At 39.2% G+C, this 20,649-nt stretch overlaps 1 protein-coding gene and 1 non-coding gene across 2 annotated transcripts; both read left to right on the forward strand.

Moving 5' to 3' along the window:
- The first annotated feature begins 12,287 nt into the window (after nucleotides 1-12,287).
- On the forward strand, nucleotides 12,288-17,360 carry tardbpa (TAR DNA binding protein a). Its single transcript, XM_032572313.1, is given in 6 exon segments — nucleotides 12,288-13,025; nucleotides 14,262-14,380; nucleotides 14,382-14,426; nucleotides 14,551-14,691; nucleotides 14,885-15,055; nucleotides 15,611-17,360. Coding segments are annotated over 6 exon segments (1,191 nt in total). The 5' UTR covers nucleotides 12,288-12,784; the 3' UTR covers nucleotides 16,085-17,360.
- A 2,509-nt stretch (nucleotides 17,361-19,869) lies between these two features.
- Nucleotides 19,870-20,085, forward strand: LOC116728842 (small nucleolar RNA U3). The gene has a single exon (XR_004341034.1). It is a non-coding gene; the product is annotated as a small nucleolar RNA U3 (small nucleolar RNA).
- The last annotated feature ends 564 nt before the right edge of the window (nucleotides 20,086-20,649 follow it).

A 20,649-nucleotide genomic window follows, 5' to 3' on the forward strand; every position in this document is an offset into this window, starting at 1 on the left:
GCCTTGTTATACTGCCGTGACTAGTTTTCACTCCTGATACACAGTCTCACAATAAAGAAAACACCATTCAGCACAGAAAAGACATCTCAAACATCATGTTTACCCTTCACACAACACGGCGAAATTAAAAATGGATGAGTGCCCCATCCATTATTTCAGCCTCCAAATGGCAAAATCTGTATAAAGCTCTGAGTATCCGTCTGGGTGAAAATAAATAAATCAACTATGCACTTCAGCATTTCCTACCATTTTTTTCCATGCAGATGATGTGTGTTTGCAGAGGGCACAGCCTGCTCTTGAAAACATGATGAGCTTTCCAAGCTTATATAAATAAACCAAGTGTTTATATTTTTTTTTCTTAATAAGATTTCACAAATTTTCTGTTAATTCGGCCGATTTTGTCACTTTTCTCAGGCAGCACATGTAATATTTAGACAACTCTGTACTTCTCTCAGGCCCACTTTCCCAGTTGAATCCTCCCAATCTGAAGTCCCCTAATTTGTGAACACGGCGGTGTCAGAAGCAATTTTGCTGTAAAGTCACTAATTATATGCAACATCAACGCAATGTGGGGGGAAAACGTTAAAAATTTAGCATCACAAGACAAATGGAAAAATGCGTGCTGAAACAAGGAAAAGAGGCTCTAACATTCACGGTTTTCCAATAAATAATACATGACTTTTTAAATATTTTTTCATACTTCCTCGCTTTACAAAGACTCGCCCAGACTGGCTCCAGTGTCACTCTCATTTCTGTCCCCTAAAATAAAAAAAGTATGTGTTTATGACTTTTCACATGCAGCCCTGCTGTTTGCATCCACTCATTAAGGGAAAAGTTTACTATATGAGGCATTGTTCTCTCGAGTTGGATCCATTAGCAGCCTGTGTGTATAGAGCTGGAAAAACAATGGGAGGAAAAAAAACAAAGCGTGTTCATTTTAAACTAATTAGTACATGACAAAACACAAGTACGTTCTCTTCCTCTGCAATAAAGCATTTGAGAAAATCCGGCGGACAACCTGGACCTGATCGGGGCCCTGCAATTTGGAGAGGGACAAATCGGAATTAGCCGAGTCAAAATGAGATGTACTTCTTCTATTTTACGGCAACAGCTGTAGTGTGGTTCTGCTGGCGGTGATATGTGCAGCGTAAAGGTGACAGGAAGTCCTGATAGACTGTTGGTGCATCAAGTCGATGGCAGCACAACACAACCTGGCCTCTGACATGCCGGGACGGCCGTGCAAACAACTTTTTGAAGGCATTTCTCACAGCTCCCTTTACACAGTAATTATATTCCAAATCATTATGTGTTGTAAAATCTATTGACCCCTGGTAAACTTGTATTTACCAAGCTGGAACAGTTAATGAAATAGTCTTTTAATTAGCTCTCCTCTTAAGGGTGGAACTTCTGACGAGGGTCCCCCGCTTTGTCTCCGTTTCGTGGCCGACTGAAGTGTGCAGATCCACTGTTCCAAGATAAAACAGCAGTGTCTTAATTAAGACTTACCGTTTAGCTGTTTACAGTCTAACTCGAGCGGCGCCATTGTGCCATGGGGACGGCACCTGCCCGTTACAGAAATACTCACCACTCTACAAATCAATAATACCATATCATAATTTCTTCTTTTGTTGTTTTGTTTTTCTATTTTTGAAGGGTCGTTTTTCAAGCTTGACTGATTGAAAGTGGTCCGACTACTCAAGGTAACAACTGGACGGGGGTGGTGGAGTGTGGAGTGGAGAGTGGGGCGGGTGGGGTTTCTTTGCAGCTTGTATAATGCAGTCTTTGGCAGGCTCTCTCTTTGTGTTGGATACATTAGGATGGAAATGTGCACCAACTTAAAAATGCTCATGTGAAAAAACATGGAATGTATTAAATTAATGGTCTCTTTTGCCTCGGGGCAAGTAATGAAAAGAGGACCCCCAATGAGTTCATTTTTCACGGCTTTGGTTATGCATTCAACACTCTAATTGAATTTCAATGTAAGTTTTACAAAGTCTTTATTATAGCGACTCTTGATGTAAATTACATGTGATCTGTCGCGGGACTTTGGCCCATTAAGTAATTTAATTGTGACATGCACTTTCTATCTGCACACTTCTTGCCTTTATGCCTAATTCTTCCTCATCTACTTTGTCAGTATCTTCTGTTATTAGTGCTGTTCATGAGGATAGAAGAAATTAGCCTGCAAATGCTCTGTGCAGCTTTCAGGTTAGGAGATGTAAAAGCAAACCTGATAGCTAAATGTTTTTGATATATTTACAAAAAAACATCTATCTATCTATCTATCTATCTATCTATCTATCTATCTATCTATCTATCTATCTATCTATTCACATCATCATGAGTCCATGATTTCCACTTATTTTGTGGAAAATTAAAGCCAGTCTTGAATTAATGGAGAGAAAATTTGAGATGTCCTCACAATCTGATTGTAAAGTTGAGATCTGTTTTCTGATACAGTTGTACTGAAGTCTGACAGATGAAGTAAAAATCTACTTTAACAGATTGTTACCGTTGACATACCTGTCAGGGGTTTGCGAATCGTACCCTGACAGGCTGGAAGTTACTTACATTGAATCAAGAAATTTGTTTATTTGAGAAAAGGCAGACATCTCTCAGACAATAATGAAACAATGTAAAAGGAGTATTATTTTTTTAAGCTACCTATACTTATGTACTTTATTTTTTTAAAAGGCATGCCAAAACCTATTTATACCTTTCTTAATGGAAAAAAAAAAAACCTTAATGCCATTACAGCAGTCAAACCCTTCCTACAATTGCTGACCAGATTTTTGCATGTTTCCACTATTGTTTTGACTATTTCGCTTTGGTCATGACCTTCAACTCTGAAAATGAAGGATCTTTCTGCCATCACCCTAATCTTTAACTCCCTTCAAAGATTCATTTAGTTTCAAGTTGAGGATGCGACTGGGTCAATCAAAAACGTCCAGCCAAAAGAAACCTAATAGTAATTTACTTAAATTACAAGGACTGAAAATCTTTTATCTGTCTGTGGTGTGAGTAATTTTAGAATAATTTTGGGCCTAACTATATGAATCTGTATTTAATGTTCATTTTCATAAAACATTTCAGATACATGAAGGAACAAGAGAGTTCTCTACTTTCCTATCGACATTATTCTCTAAATAATGTCTCAGACCAAGTGAGAGCCAGTGATTTACATAATCACTGACTCAGTTCAACATAATCTTTTTGTATAGCCCTGAACCCATTTAACATTTGGTTAAGGCATTTTGTCTAACTTCCAATTTCCAGGTTTGGACATGTGTAACTTCACCTATAACAACATATCGTAAATAGTCTGAACATTTATAGAGTATTTTGTGTCCAACTAGCTTCACAATCCAGACTCATTTGCATAAACACTGCTAAACACAATTATTTTCTCCTACCTAGTTTCATTATGTTCTTGCAAGCAGTCAGACTTTCTTGTAATAAGCTTAAGGTGGATCTTTATGTACTATGTTGTTCAATGGTGACAACTTTTTTTCTTTCAGGTTTATACAGAGGCCACGTGCCTCTATAAAACTGGCCTGGCAGAGCCTGCAGATGGTACTTAAAAGTCAAAAGAAGGATGTTTGCAGATGAGTGCACACATTTTATCTGAGAAAAGCAGATTATTCTATGAAGTAAAGTGAAATTCCCTATGATTTTCAGATTTATGCTTCTCAGAGATACATTTCTCCAACTTTGCATGTGTAAAAACTTTTGAAACAGTGACCACTCATTTCTTTTGAGGACATTTCCAAACTGGGAGTCAGCTTTCTGTCTCCATCTAGTGTTTTTGTCAAAACTAGCTTACTGAGCTCTCAAACATCTTGAACATAAATAGAAAACCTCTTTTCCTGTAACATTTTAGAAACAGAAAAGTGTTTAAAATAAAATGTACGCACTCTGAGACGACGGAAATCTTCATCAGAAATTGTACACAGAACTGCAAGGCGACATGCGAGCGATCCATCTGAAGCACGGAGACCAAATTGACCCGATCATTAAGAAAGGAGGAAGAGGCTTGACCTGATATTTCCTCTGTTGTTTGGTCAGGAAAGGGACGTTATTGTAAAAAGGCCTGTAAAGACAAATAACCCCTCTGTTGCCATGGCAAAGGCACAAACAGTGGCGGCTGAAGACAAAAGAGCACGGGACGATAAATCCAACACTGTCAATTTTGTTTAGTTTTGAGGGTGTTTTTGTGGGAAATATGGTTTCAAAACAAGCGGTCACGTCAGCTTTTCCACACCGAAAGGGAAATCAGATCGGGGATTTTTTTCATCTCTTTTTTTTTTGGAACCAGCCACATTTTCTTCTTGGGCCCTTTTTTCCAAGGCCACGACATCCTGATTGGTAATAGGAACATCTGACAGCATATTTTGCCTCTGGCTCAGGAAACTCCTTGTACAGCTGTATACATGTTTTTATAGCCTTTGGAGGAAAGGGTATTGTCTTTAAAGAAGGACGCTTTGTCCAGCCTTCAAATTTAAGTGGAAAACCATCCAAGCAACTATGTTTTTTTTCTCACATGCTCAACAGTGATGAATGAACCACACAGATCTGTGACATGCATCAGGTCAAGAAGAGTTCGGCTTGTTAGAAGACGTCCTGGTTCAAAAAAAATAATAATAATTGTCAACAATTCAGTAAAAAGAAAGGAACAAACAGAGGGTGTTCCTCAAAAATACCCATTCAAACAGCAGGTCCATCTCGCTTCACCGTTAAGCACGTCCTCTCTCAGCATTACCCACTCTGGTGAAGAGTGGTTATGTCGCTCAAATACAAGAGCTAGACACCAAAGAGTCTCTACAGCAGCACACAGTGAGATCTCTGCCCTCTAAGAAACCTTAAGACATTGCCAGAGCTGTGTTTTATCTTGACAGTTTGTTTCACTTTGTTTGCTTTTTGTCTGTGAAGCTTTGGGATGAAAGAACAGCCTCTGTGAGCTGCGTCTGATTAGGATCTAATTGTTAACATTTGCTGCGTGTCATTTTTTCATTATTTTTTTTTCTCCCCCGTCGTCAGGTATGGGCCTCTTCCCTGTTACGTTGGGGGACTCTCCCCTTTCTGCTCGCTCCTGTGTTTTACTCAAGTACTAGTTAGCACCAAGGTGGCAGGAGAGGAGCCCCCAGCTCGACATCATCGACAACAACAACAACAACAACAAACAGGAATTGATGGCGAGTGTTTATTATCTGGTTTAATTGCTCCTCTTCTGGAGGATCTGACAGTTGCGGTTAATGAGCGAGGGAGAGGAGGCACACGCTGCTGGCAGCCTGTTTCACAGTGGAAGACATGGAAGTGTATGTGGGTGTGGGTTTGTGGCGAGAAGAGGATGGATCGCATTCCAGCTCAACGGAAGATGAAACATCAGACTGAATTAGGCCGCTACATGGGATTTTTGTAGCGTGCGCTCTGGCAAGATCACCTGTACAGTACCTCGTAAAAGTACACCTTTCGAACTTTATTCATTTAGGGTTTCGAGTGATAGGCCAGCACAGCTAACACGTCTGTAAAGTGGAAAGCAAAAGATTAATGTTTTGTTTTTGTTTGTTTTTTTCTCAATAATTTGGATTTATCAATCTTTACTGTGGTGCCCAATCCATTGCAACCAGTTGCTGTAGTATAAATCCAGCTGTTTTGTCAGAGAACATTAATGAACAACAGCATCATTTAGACCAAGACACACAGCTGACGGGTCAGGGAGGACGTTGAGCAGAAGCTTAAAGCAAGGGTAAGTTGTAAAAGCTTTGAGCGTCTCACAAAACAATGTTCAGTCCGTGATCTCAAAGCGGAAAGTGTATGGCACAAATGCAAACTGTGGCTGTGAATCTTAATGACAGGCTGGATGAAAAGAGCATTGGGGAAACAGCCGAGAGAACCTTGGTCACTCTGGAGAAAATGCTGAGATTCACAGCTCAGATGGAAGAGTCAACCAAAAGGACAACGGTAAAGAAAGCCATGATAACTTCTGTTCGCAGTTTGCCAAAAACTCATGTAAGGGACTGCAAACATGTGGAAGATGGTCTGATCAAAGAGGAACCAATAAATTATGTGTTGCTTAAAACTAACACTCAGTAAAGCTATGTTAGAGAATAGTTATTAAGACTTTCAAATTTGCCTTCCATTCAATCTCAATGTCCATTGAGTCAGTCTGTGCAGATGAATTAACAGAAATGTCAGTCTGTTCGAGACATATGTGATCCTACAACGTAACGACTCAGTAGGGCTAAATACAAATGCGCTTTTTTGATATCTTTTACATGTAGAACATTTTGCATCATTTTTCTCCTACTTCAAAATAACACGCTGCTTTTTGGTGGCCCGTCACATAAAATCCCGTATACAGGTTTACAGGCACAGTACCAACACAGCACTGTAGGTCTCCGCTCTGGCGTGCGTCCTGTACAGTAACCAGATCATCTGCGAAGGCAGGATATCGTTGCAATCGGGCCTCTTCCTCAGTTTTTCATATGGCCCGCAGCACACCTGGCTCACATCCAGTCAGGCACAGCTTGAGTCAAAGAACCATTGTGATCAAGTAGAGAGGAGACCTGGAGGATCAGAGCCCTAAAACAGAGAAAAAACACTCATTTTGAATTGGACAAGGGAAGCCTGCTTTTACACATAGCAAAATAAACACACACCACCACAGCTATGCCACCAGAGACTCCCTCTCCCATTCATAAATTTCTCCTCCTGAGAAAAACCAGCATTTCTCAAACAGGCCATACCCACCCCTTGCCTTGCCTCTCCTTGCACTGCTCCGGCTCAGTGGGCCCACATGGGAACAATTAGTGGTGTGCATAAGTTTGGCCAAGATCTGTATAGCAACCGGCCACATCTGTTTTTATTTACCTTTTTTGCTAGAGAATACCAAGAGGACATCTGCTACTGTGCAATGCAACTGTGGTTACATGCGTGGTTGACCCATGATTCTGTAATTACCCGCTGAAAGAGATGAAGAGGCTCGGCAAACCACTCAGAGCCACACATAGCCTTCCTCCAACCTCCTCTTCCTCCCTCGTGTGTCTCTTCGGTGGCATGTGAACCCTGTCTGCCTGGCAGAAGTGTCATTTAACGGCATAAAGTTGCACACAATAGTGATTTTCACTTCATGTTGGCATCGTTAAGTCTCCTTTAATGACTCCTTATTTCAATCAAAGTGGGATTAAATGCATCTGCTTGAGAGGAAATGAAACAAGATACACTCACCTACTTTCCTGATCTGATTGCTTGTATGTGGTCACATGACAGAAGCTGCACGGTTTTGTCGCTGAGTCTTCTGGTTTTATAACAGTGCACATTTTCTGTGGTTTTGCACTTTCATGGTTGAGTCTGCAGAAATGCTCAAACAACGCGCGGCGGGTGAAGACAAGGAGATATGTGAAAACGAAGAAAGGAAAGACTTTACTAGTTTCAATTATTTTTCCCAAAACCTAAGACGACCAGTAAGGAGGACCTGTTTATAGCAGCGATGAATGATTATCTGCAATGACAATGAAGACCATATATGGATCACTTAACAGGAGCAATATGTGTGTGTGTGGGGGGGGGGGGGCTGGGTGCTACCATGCTTAGCATCCCCCAGATGTGCAAACCATATGCTCCGACTGAAATTACAACAAAAAAGAATCAGTAGAACATGAAAGAGATTTTTTAACTTTGTAAAGACACTTAACAGTCGATGCACAGAAAGGCTAATAGCCGCAATAGGCCACATGAAAAGAAGGAGGATGTTGGTGTGCCTTTTTTTTTTTTTTTTTTTTTTGCGGAGCTTATTCCATTTCCTGTTCATGAGTTCACAGAGCAGATGGGAACCAAAGGCTCTAGGAAGTTTAGATTTTCTGCCCCATGGCCCATTGTATATGATGCATGTAACTGCAAAACACTGCGCTGTTGTCATCTACAGGAGCTTTGGTGCATGTCAAGATGTCACGATAACAAAGGTGACAAGAAAAAGGTTTATCTTTGGAGCAAAAACACATAATTCTTTGCCTCAGATTTTTTTTTACAAATATGCAATTCTCTTTAACATAATTATGTTTGTGATAAGGTGAAAATAAGATAATACAGCAAAAAATATTGGCAATCCAATATTACCCTGTGTAATTTATATTTTGGGTTATGACATGTTTGGAGTATAACATGATTTATAGCATAATTAAAAATTAGTCTGTTTGTGCGGGTACAAAAACTCGCAAAACTGGTTCGCTTGGAACAGGCCTGGAGGGCAAGCTGCAGCCTATTAAAAAATGCTGTAAAAAAACAGTCAATACTGCCCTCTCCTGGAGGTTAGAAAGACTGCATAATGACAGGTAAAGCTGCGTCCAACTCGGAGCTGATTGAGACAATCAGAATATAATACCAAAGAAACATGGCACGATGTAACTAAAATGTTTAGTTTTATTCTGTTTAGCTGTGAGACGAAATGAGCCTGGTGCTTGTGTCTTCTGCTGCTCAGAAAAAGGGATGCGTTTATTTTAGATCACCTGCACCCGTCTACGTCTGGATTATCTCACCAGCTGGCAGAGGTCTGCTCATATTTCTGTTTATTCAATCAGCCTTAGCGAATGTAATCGTATGCATGGAATAAAGATGTCAGTTTAAACTAAACTGAAGATATAAAGATACCTGAAAATGTAAAGATGGATTTTTTTTTTTTAAAAAATAAAAAGAGGAAAACTTTTTTTTCTGCTGTAAGTATTCACACCCATTGATTACTTTTTTTTTTTTTTTCATGTCAGTCAGATTACAACATGCTTTACTTGTAACACCTGTTTTTTTCCCCAATTACAAATCTGACAATTGTGTATTCATTATTGAGGCAGTATTTTGTAGGGCCACCTTTGGCATAGTGTTTTAGTGTATTTCTCTAGCAATTCTGCACATGTTGATACTCATATTTTTTTGCGCTGAAAAGCTAAATTTCAATCTGATTATAAAACATTCGCGAGCATCAATTTTTAAGTCTTATAGATTCTCAATTAGACCTGTGCTGACGTGACACAAGTTGGCTCAGGCTGTGAGATTAGGATCATTGCCCTGTTGGAACGTGAACCTCTTCCCCAGTTTCAAGTCTTTTACAGCTTCTAACAGTTTTTCTCCCTGAATTACCTTGCATGTTGACCCATTTATCTTTCTATTTTTGCAAACCGGTCACACATTACAAAAAAAAAAAAACCAGCTGCAATGCTTCCCTCAGCACAAAATCTGTGGGTTCAGATCACCTGAGTCTTTGTGTTCATTTCCAGTCCTAAAATACTTTTCTGTTAGGATTCCTGAAGTTGTCCAAAGCTTTAACTCTGCTTTACGCAGCAGAAATCTCAATAGACTCCAGATGTTCTTAGATAAACCAGACTTGTCAGAGACTGTTTTACTGTCAAAGCAACGACTTGTCAATAGTAGATCTCAATTTTAATGTTAGGCACTTAGTCTATTAAATCTCACTTTAGGCAGAGGCTGAAAAAACTCACCACAAAGTGTTCAGGTTAGGCATGACTGAGTGACAAACAAAAACAGAGCCAAGTGTGGCTCTATTAAATGCAGCGGAGGAGCTAATGGTCACAATAACATCCAATAATTAATCACCTCTTTAGTTTTACTGTGTTCATCATCGGTACACTCACCTCCGGATGGCACTATGTTCTCCATGCTCCAATGCATTTTGTGATTTGTCTCTTTGAAGGTGAGCACATCTACTCTGTGGCACGCCTGCGGGAGATGTTTGTTATCAGCACAGGGCTGTAATTGCTTATAGCTGCTTACCTTTTGAGCAAATGTGTGAAAAGTTTGTTGCTGCATCACACAACATTTGTGTTGCGTCATTTTAAAGTTTAGCCGAAAAATGTACCAGTACTGCAGCACTATCCATGATTTGCAGTACAGTATTTGCATTGCAAGTATGGTTAGAGTCACAAATTGTCTGGTCTCCTCCTCGCTGAACACCAGTGAGCACCAGAGCTTCATCGTTGCTTTATCATTGCATTTTCTTTATCATTGCTTCCTCATCTCGTCAAACCCACGCATTGTTTCAAAATTAGAACCAATGCGTGGGTAACATCAACTCTTATTTGGAGTTGATGTTATCAATAACATCAACTCCAAGAGGAAAACAGGATAAAGTATGTTCTTAAAAGTGAAAAAAAAAAAAATCAATACGAGCAAATATCTGGAGAAACAACATAATTTGTTGTTCATGAGTCTGTGAAAACCTAAACTTCTGGTCCTGTGCATGAGTTGGTGTCACTAAATTAGAACATGTTTACCTAAGCTCCGTCCATCTGGTCATGTCATCAGTGGAAAAATGTTTGGCTTGAAGCTCAAATTAGTTCTCTTAATGTCCGGCTTGGTCACATTTTTGACCATCAGCAATCAGAATATGTGGCCACTTGGATTTTAGGTCCACTTTTCATGTCAGTGGTAATTAAAGTTATCATCAGTGACGTGCGGTGAGGTTCATGGCTGGTGAGGCACTGACTTCATCCAAATCATAAGACCCCCTGCATGTTATTGTTTACATACGGACATTTCGCGCATGCGGACAACACTGAAGGGCAAAATTCCGTTAACTCAATGAAACTTTTAAATATATATATTATTATTTTAGTGCTATGTTACACAGCAAAGGGGAAACCTATACAACTCAAACCATCATTTTCTCGCTCTCTGTATCAGCCAAGCTACACATAGCTTGCGTATAGCTTCCCTTATTTACTGTATCACTAGCGCGCTGTCTCTTGCTCTGCAGACGCGGAGTCACAATGTCTGGGATCATGAGCGCCCCCTGCCATGAGGCAGGAGAACTGCCTGCCTCACCTCGAGTCTGTTCTCTGCGGTTTCTGATCGCTCCTCAGCACACGATTCACGTTACACACACAGTCGGTGACACTGTACATTATATAGATAAGCTAAATGATGGAAAATCAGTTCATATATTAAATGTTTTTAACCATTTTATTGGCGACGTACAGACAGGAGGAACATGCTACCATAGAGTGGCAGCCAGTGCAGTTAGCGAGAAGTTGATCAATCCCAGGTGAGGCTCAGCTCGCTGCGGCCTCACCAGCTTCGCTTCCGAGCATGTGAATGGGAAATTGCGAAAATTCAGCGATTTTGAAGAAAAAATAATCAAAATTGGTTAAGCTAAATGAAAAATAAATACTTTATAGTACAAAACCCAGGGTGAAAATAGCAATATAAATTATCTTATCATTATATTATTCTCCCATGATGACAGCAGGTCACTGGTTATCATACATTGGAGAACAAAGCAAGGTCACAAGCTGAAGGTATTGGATCAGTCACACTGTCTGATAACAGCTTTGAGAACCATTTTGGGTCACAATGTCTTCTTTGTTATTGCACTAAAACTGTAAATTAAGTCACTTTTGTTACACATCCTTCTACCAAACTTTTGCAAATACTTTCAATTTTATTTTCGTCTTCAACTTTGGGATTTAATAAATGATAATCAGATAATTTTTTGTAAGACTGGACTCAAGTCGATCATAACCCGGCCCATACTTTTATATTTGAGCCCTCTCCTTTCTGCATTGCAGAAAACACAACCTGCTTTACAGAAACGCACATGAATCCAGAATTTAATTCACTTTCAAATGTAGAAAATGAAAGAATTTATTAATTTCACCTAATACATGTAGGTTTTTCTAGCAATGCTTATCATCCACACGAATGCTTTACGATAATATATAAGCAATAGAGAGCTTGTATTGCTTGCTTCTGCTTTCGGTATGTCTTTTGTGATGTGACACTCCCAACCAAAGTTCAGTTATTTTGTTTATTACTAAGAATATTATGCAGAAAAATTATAGTTTGAAGGAATATACCTTCAACATAACTATTTTGTTTCTTATTTGTTGTATCTAGTAAGTCTCTACACCAGCCTGTTTCATTTCAGCATTGTCTGCACAGAATAAAGACTGTACAGAGTAATTTTTTTTATTTTTATTAATATATTCACGGTATTTATTTTAAGTTTGCTACACATTTTTAAAAAGTAGGTATCAAATTTTCCAGAATATTAATTGAGTTCCTTTTGTTTTGGTTTTATCTTGAGTCGAAGTGGTTTTGCCTTAAAAAGATTTTCACTTCGCTTAAGATTTGTAAATCAAAACCCGCACGACAATAACATTAACACAACGTCAAAAACACGAACTATAATTTATTAAAAGAGATTACCAGTGGTAATAATTTTTATTTCATTTATTTTTATTTTTCGACCTCCCCTACATGAAAGTGAGCTGTTCCAGTACGGATGATGTCATCTTTACAAGGTGAGCGGCCATTTTGTTAGCCGTGTGTAGCTGTGCAGATTTCGTTCATCAAATTTCACCGAAAACAACAACTTCTGGAGGTTTTTGTTTACATTGTGTTTTCGATTACATACTTGTAATCCGGAATAAGAAGTGTTTACTCGCTGACATTAAACATAGTCATTCATTTTCCGAGCTGCTTTGAGTTTGCTAGCTCTTTAGCTAGCTGGCTAACTTGTTTACGTGTTCCGTTGAGGGAAAACATCGGGCTTTCATGACCGCCAGCTTTTAAATGTTACAACTGTCGAATGAGCACGGTTTGTCCGCTCCTGACTTCCGTTGCCGTACGTTTGTGTCTTTTATTTAAACCGAAGACAATTTGAGCCACGTTTAAGACCTTCCAACTTGCGTTGCACCTCAGTAGTTAACCAGCAACTTGAGCTCCGTCATCAGCTGACTGCTCACGGACCAGCAGCGCTCAGCCATCCCGGAGCAACATGTCAGAGCTGTACATTAGGGTGGCTGAGGATGAGAACGAGGAGCCCATGGAGATCCCCTCAGAGGACGATGGGACTGTTCTACTATCCTCGGTATCAGCCCAGTTCCCGGGGGCTTGTGGTCTTCGGTACAGAAACCCGGAGTCCCAGTGCATGAGGGGGGTCCGGCTGGTGGAGGGGGTCCTGCATGCACCAGAGAGCAGCTGGGGAAACCTGGTCTATGTCGTCAACTATCCCAAAGGTAAGACAGGATATGCGTTTTCCTGTTGTTTACCAGCAGACTGTCTGCAAACTTCAGCCTGTATTCACAGCAAGTGTGCAGTCAGTCAGATTTAGCAGCTATTGCACAAAACCCACCATTAAATGCTATTTTTATTCTGCAGTTTCTGCAGTTGTGTTACTTTATAATCAAATGCCTAAAGATAGCAAAAGCTTACTCAGAGCACAGTACAGAGTTTTTTTTTTTAGAGTTTGCTGTGAAAACAATACTTATCAACCACATCAGCACTCCTTCATAAATCCCTCAAAAGCTTTTCACTGTTTTAGAAAATAAATTCAAGGTAATCTACGTACATAGAATGCATTTTTCAGGCATTATACTACTACAAAAAGTTGTATAATTAAGAATACAACACAAAAGCACAAAACTAACATACAGATAAGTCAAGAAATCACAAGTTACATAAGGTAAATGATCAACATGGTTCAACAGGAAAAAAATGTCTCCCCTAAGGTATTAAAAGCCATTCAGTAATGATTTGCTTTTAGATGAGGGGCAGTCTGGTCCAGAACTTAAGAGCTACAAGTGCCTGTCCATTCAGAGCATCATTGGTGAGCAAAAACATGTTTAAAATCACATATAAAATGAAGAAGGGCTAATAATAAGAACCAATTAAACTGTGGATCCAGTGTTTTAAGACTTCAAAATACAACAGAGTTCTAACTTTAAAAGTGGATCCCCATGCGTCTGACCAAATCTGTTTGTCAAAGTTAAGGTTTGAATTAAACATCAAGGTTTGATGTGTGACTTTAAAAAAAAAAACCAATATCAAGTCCTGTCAGACAGGTAAGACCTGAACCAGTCTGACCTCAGTATTGTGGCATTAAAGGACAAATTAAACTGTCGGGTCAAAAGCTAACAGTCAAACAGAGTTTTCCTGAATCTGTAAACAAAAGAAAGTCTTGAGTTTAAATGCTTTCAAAGAAAATCAGGAGGTGTGATAGTGGCTTGTGACATAAGATTTTTAATTTTTTACAAATTTCTTACCAACCTGTCAGTAAATCCTGACATTTAAGCAGGAAGCTGCATCATTAATAAACGTAGCTATATATCAAATACATATAATGGCACAGAATAAATTGTCTTGGTTTATAGTTGATTCTGTGGATGTTTACTTTCCGTTCTCCGTGTGTCTAATTAGATTTTTGTGATTGTGTTATTTTTTTCTCATGCCAGAATATTATTTGTTCTTTGCAGATAACAAAAGGAAGATGGAGGAAATCGACGCGGCGTCGGCTGTTAAAATTAAAAGAGGTTTTCAGAAAACATCAGACCTCATAGTCCTCGGGTTGCCTTGGAAAACAACAGAACAAGACTTTGAAGGATTATTTTAGCACCTTTGGGGAGGTCATTATGGTGCAGGTACTAATGTCTCATTTAACTTTAAATGCTCCTGTTTTTTCCCCTCATATTAAGCTCTAACTATACTGAATAGCAATTTTAAAGCGGAAATTAATCTGGCATTCTCACGCTTTGCTGTTTCCAGGTGAAGAGAGATGCAAAAACTGGCAACTCAAAAGGTTTTGGCTTCGTCCGCTTTGCAGACTATGAGACGCAAACTAAAGTCATTGCTCAGAGACACATGATTGACGGACGATGGTGTGACTGCAAACTTCCGAACTCAAAGGTAAGCTCGGCACCATAACAGAATACTCTAGAAAATGAGAACTTGATGGTTTTTTTTCACTGTTAAGATTTAGTCACATTCCTTCGTTATCGCTGTTTAGAAGTTTTGAGAATCACTTTTTAAATCATCACAACAGATTGTACATAGTCAAACGCTCTATCTATAATCTGATCGGGCTTTTTTCTCTCCCCAGGCATCTCCCGATGAACCGATGCGGAGCCGCAAAATCTTTGTTGGCCGCTGCACAGAGGACATGACGACGGACGATCTGAGGCAGTACTTCATGCAGTACGGTGAAGTCACTGATGTCTTCATTCCCAAACCTTTCCGGGCCTTTGCATTTGTCACGTTTGCTGATGATCAGGTAAGAGCTGCTACTCTTCACTTACACTGAATATTAGCTCAAATTTTAAGATGTTGCAGTAAAAAATAAATAGCATTCACACCTCTCAAACATTTTTCACGTTATTTATTTTACATCCACAAATGTTTGTGTGTGTTAAGCTTGAATTGTTTTACAGAGATGAATGGGTTAAAACTTCAGTCTCAAAAAACACAAAGCCTGGTAAAGACATACCTGAAAAGACTTGCTGCTGCAGAAATGTTTTTGTCTTCAAACACATTGAAGACAAATTCTGACTACACATCATTTTTTCGTAAAAACAAATTAAGTACATACATTTTCTTTCCCCTTTAAAAGTAAGATGCTGCCTTATAGTTGATCTATCACCACAACTGTCCCTGAAATTACACTGAAGTCTGCAGTTGCAATGCGGAAACCTTTGAGAGGGGTGAATACTTTTGCAAAGCATTGAATTAATGAAGAAACCACAAACTATTAGGAATAGTATTGCTCAGCTGTAGGCTGAAGTAAACAACAGCCTGTGGTGTTAAATGTTCTCCTTCTGTTCTTCCCTAGGTCGCCCAGGCTCTGTGCGGAGAGGACCTGATCATCAAGGGCGTCAGCGTGCACATCTCCAACGCTGAGCCCAAACACAATAACAGTAGGCAAATGATGGATCGGGGTCGGTTTGGGGCTGGCGGGTTCAGTCAGGGGTACGGCAGTAATCGCGGGGGGCTAAGCAGCGGTAGTGGAGGGGTTAACTTTGGGGCTCTGGGCCTTAACCCAGCGATGGTGGCAGCAGCTCAGGCAGCGCTGCAGAGCAGCTGGGGAATGATGGGCATGCTGGCTAACCAGCAGGGCTTGACCACAGCGGCAGGTACAGCCTCTACCACCAGAGATCAGACGTATAGCTCTGCCAGCACCAGCTACAGCAGCCCCAGCTCAGCCAGCCTGGGCTGGGCCGGAGGCACTAACACGGCCTCCAGCAGCGGCTTCAGCTCCGGCTTTGGCACGTCAATGGAGTCTAAGTCTTCTAGCTGGGGAATGTAGAGCTAGGTGAGAGTTGATGTTTTCTCTTGCTGTTAGGCAAATCTGGTAAGTATACCTACAGGAAGGAATGGCTTATATCTTATTTAAGAAAGAAACACTGCCTTTTATTTTATTAAAAGCGAACATTTCTACTGGTGTGACTGACAGTGTAGTCATGCATTGAATGGGTAAAACATTTAGTTTGTGGAATCCTCCTACGTAGTTTTGTTTGTGAGAATATGTTACGAAGAGACGGCCGTGCATGTACCATAACTATTTATAAACGTGCACGAGTTTGCTGAGGTCTCCCTGCAGTCCGTCGAAAGCTGGCTGTCAGATAATTATATATATTTATGCATCATATTGTATTTCTTTGGTTTGTTTTATTTTTCTTTTCTTTTGGAAACGCCTTCATGAACGTTTCTTTCGCAGTTCACCAACTCTTTCACAATTTCCCGGGAGGAGTCGCTTCATTGGCTGCAATGTTCGGCAGATCTCAGTATCCCTTCCCCTCCTCCCACGTGTAAATGCTTTATCATCCGAGAACACAGCTTCACTCTGCGTATACGGTGTTAGACGGTGGGTGTTGCCTTTCTTTTCTCTCCCCTCTTTTTTTTTTTTTTTTATTTCTCCCTCTTTTCGGGATATAGAAATCTTGTCTGCCCCTGTCGCTTTTTGATCTCGATGAGTGGATTTGGTGTTGGACCGAATGAGAGTGAGCAAAAGGAAGGAAAGCAAGAACTGTTTGTGCTTTATTTATATATTTTTTGAAAGACAAATGCCTGGGAGAGGTGAGAAGAACCTGTGGCTTTGTGCGAGTGTGAGAGGAAGAAGCAAAGTACGTGTGTGTTCTCAGTGACCATCACAAGGACATTTCTTGCATCTCAAGATCCCTGAGTTTTCTGCTTACTCGTATCGTTTTTCTATCCATCCCTGATTTTTTTTTATATTTAAAAAAAAAAATCACACTGAATTGTCAAGTGCTATGAATATCTGTATCTTTTAGTAGATCTTTTCTTGCTGTCCAATGCGATGTGAATGCTCGTCTTATTTTCTCCTTGTTACCACCCTCTTTGTGTGAAAATGTGACTTTGTTTGTGAAGTCTGTGTGAAGGGAGGGGGGGAAAACACTGAAAGAGTGCTGAAGTTTGGAAGATGTTCCTGGTGAATGTTTGAATAGTTCCCATTGAAAGTTTGTGTTTGAAGTGGTTTCGAATGCATTTTTCTATGTTTTGTGAATCAAAGGGAAGTGTGAAATAAAACTTAATTTAACTAGGGAAAATACCCTCTTGACAAAGACTTGTTTTTGACTTTAATTGAATTGCCAACACTTTAATTCACATGTCTAGGGTCGTCGGATTTGGAAAAAGCCAGATTTTCTTCTGAGCCCCAGTTTGGAGTCAGCGACGCTTGATGACGAAGCCGAAATCGCCTTAATTCTGGGAAGGATCTACGTCTCCTCATTAGCAAGAAACATTCGACCACTCAGCTAGAGTGATATCAAAATTATATTCACATATTTGTTTGCTTTGACACATTGGGACCAAAGTCATCCTGCTTGTTAGAAATTTCATTTTGTTCTCCAAAAACTGTTCAATTCTACCTCACTAGATCATGTTCATAAATACTTCCACAAGTTACTGGTATATGCGAGTATAAAACCTTATATTTATTGTGATCAAAAGTTGTATTAGCATAGCAGGATATGTTGATAGCTGTTTACCTTCATGAAGAAGTGCATTGGCATTTTTAAGTATAAAGACCTGAGCGCAAAATCACACTTTGTGTATTGATACTAGTGTTGCAATGTAAAATAAAAAGTAGGGTTTTTTTTTTTTAAGTTGTATGTGGTCTCAGTTTTGGTAAGCATGTTATTTTTTACTTGAGATAGCTGACAGTTTTGCAGAGGTTATATATTATTATTTATTCTGTGCTGTGATTTTCATTTAAGCCCTCCGATTTAGAAATTCTTTTTTTTTTTTTTTTAAGTGAAACTGGTGCATGGATTAATTACATACAAAATTATATTCCAAGTGTTTGCTTTTCGTTTGTTTTGATGATTAAAAGCTAGAGCTCAACTTCTTCAAATATTTGAATTTGACCTAAGATCAAGTTGTAACAAAATAATTTTAATATAGAGATATTGTGTTGCACGCCATCAAATCTTTCATATTCTGACCTACTGACGCACAACAAGTCGCAATGAAAAGGAGCCGTGTCCACCCCAGCTATTGATTAAGCAGTCATGCAATTCTACAAAGTGTTTACTTTTTCTCAATTGCTTTGGTTCATTTCTCTGCTTGGAATCTGTTTTATTTTGATCACTAATTCAACTTGCACAACATTTAGCCACCATATGTCTCATTATTTTCCAGCAAATTGTTATTGCTTTCAGACATGAATCAGTTGCTTCCATAAAATTCTCTGAATTTCTATAACGTCATTTGCGTATGTCAGTCCAAATGAACTATACTTATGAATCCTGGATAGTCATTCCCTATAAGTCATTTCATTGCCGGAATCGTTACATACCAAACTGTTGAGCTAGTTTTCAAAATCTGTCAAAATTATGTTTTATCATTTCTTTAAAAAGTTTGCCAAGTTGAGCAATTTCTCTCAGTGAACCTCAACTTTGATTAATATTGTTTACAGTTGTGTAAAGCTTTTCTCTGTTGTAAATAAGTTTGTACTTTGGCTTATGCATAATGCTGTGGAAAAAACAACTGCATAGAGCATAATGCAGCAAAAATGTGACAGCATTTGTATGCAGGTCAAGGTTGTGTTAACAAACAAGGAATTGTACTTTGGTTTTCAAGCACTCACAGCTTACAAAGTATAAACTTTAGAGGAAATAAAGATAACTGAGCAATATGTACAAGTATTTGCAGACATTTTTTTTTATCATAAGGACAAAAAGATTGTTGTGACCATGCAAACGTGCTTATTTTGTTTCACAGCAGAGCAGACGTACTAGACAGAGCAGTGGAGTATAACTGTCCTGAATAAGTACAGTAATGTGTAACAACTAAACACATTACAATTTAAACGGCTTTACAAATAGTGTAGCATTCTCTAGCTACACTAAAGTGTCAGCAAGGTCTGACGTTTTTGCATGAAAACATGACAAAGCCACTTGACTATCTTCTCCACAAACATGCCAGGACTTTACTTTTAGATGACACCGAGTTTCATTGACTTGCATATTTGCTTTTGAGGAATGAACTATCCATTTTGAGCGAGAGGCTTACAGACTACGAGTTTTTAAATTGCATCTATCATATACGTCACGTATATGCCTTTCTATTTTATCATTTTTGTTATTTGGCTTAATTTAGGAACACGGAAGACCGCACACTTATTGAACAGCGACCCCCCGGTTTGCATGCAGCAGACCGTGACACTTGTTGTTGGCATATTCTACCACGTGGGGCAGTAGCGTCTGAGCTGTGGAACATTAAAACGCATTGCCTTATGGGTAACAAGAGAATACAAATATATAAACTCTTATTTATATCCTAGTTTTTTCCATTTTAATGCAGCATTTATATTTAAGTTATGAGTTATGCTTCTGTTTTATGTGCAGCTACATTTCTGGAAGTTGAGAGGTCACCTATTTTATTAAACATAATTTGCAACAGGATACTTTATACTTGTAACTATTGTAATTACAACCATCTAAAGGGGGTTTGTGTAGATGTATTAAGTTTGACATTAATTACCTGTAGAGATTGCAACGCGTTGTCTGCACCGTCACTGAGAAGGGTAAGAGGTTTGTACTAGAAGACGTGGAGGAGGTTTGATGAGTCAAGACTATACTTTCAGGGATCATTTCTATAGTTTGTGACTTGAGAAATGTGTTTCTAATCTGTATGGTCTCGCTAACCACGATGAAGAGTAGGTGATGCTCTATCCTGAGCGGGAAGCTTGCATAGAAAGGTGACTGATGTCACATGTTCCTTGCATTTGATGACCGTTCACTGTCTCCTTGGAGTCAGCGAGGGATGGAGTATGATCAGAGTGGTTGTGAGTACAATGTTAAAGAAAAGTCTATATATTTTTTTTATTTAAACTTCACTAAGAGTTGAGAATTAATCCTAAATATATTTAAACGAGTATGTGGTGAAATCCACCTTTTTTTCCACTGTGGTGTTAATCCTCCCTTCAGATTACCAAACCTATTTCCACTTGTACATTCAGGATATAACCACTCAAAACACATGAATCATATTTTATTTTCTCTCTGCCTGAAGGCAAATCAGCCAAACTTCTCTTAATGTAGGTCATTTAGAATGACCAAAATTATTTATACTTGCCACAACCACAAGTAATGGGAATATGTGAATATTTATTTACTTATTGACGACTTTCAAAATAAGGACGATTACCATCGATGAGGGAAAGCCCAGATGATTACGTCATGGCTTTGGACACTTCTAGTAGGTTAATTGACACATTTGATTTAATTGGAGGCACACCTGGAACACACAGCTTACGACATCTGGAAGAGAATCGTGCAGCTGCTGGTTCATCCTGGAGAACAATTTCCAGATGCTTGAAGGCTCCGCGTCCATCTGTTCAAACAATTA

Source organism: Xiphophorus hellerii, chromosome 1 (genome assembly GCF_003331165.1).
Source record: "Xiphophorus hellerii strain 12219 chromosome 1, Xiphophorus_hellerii-4.1, whole genome shotgun sequence".
NCBI lineage: Eukaryota > Metazoa > Chordata > Actinopteri > Cyprinodontiformes > Poeciliidae > Xiphophorus > Xiphophorus hellerii.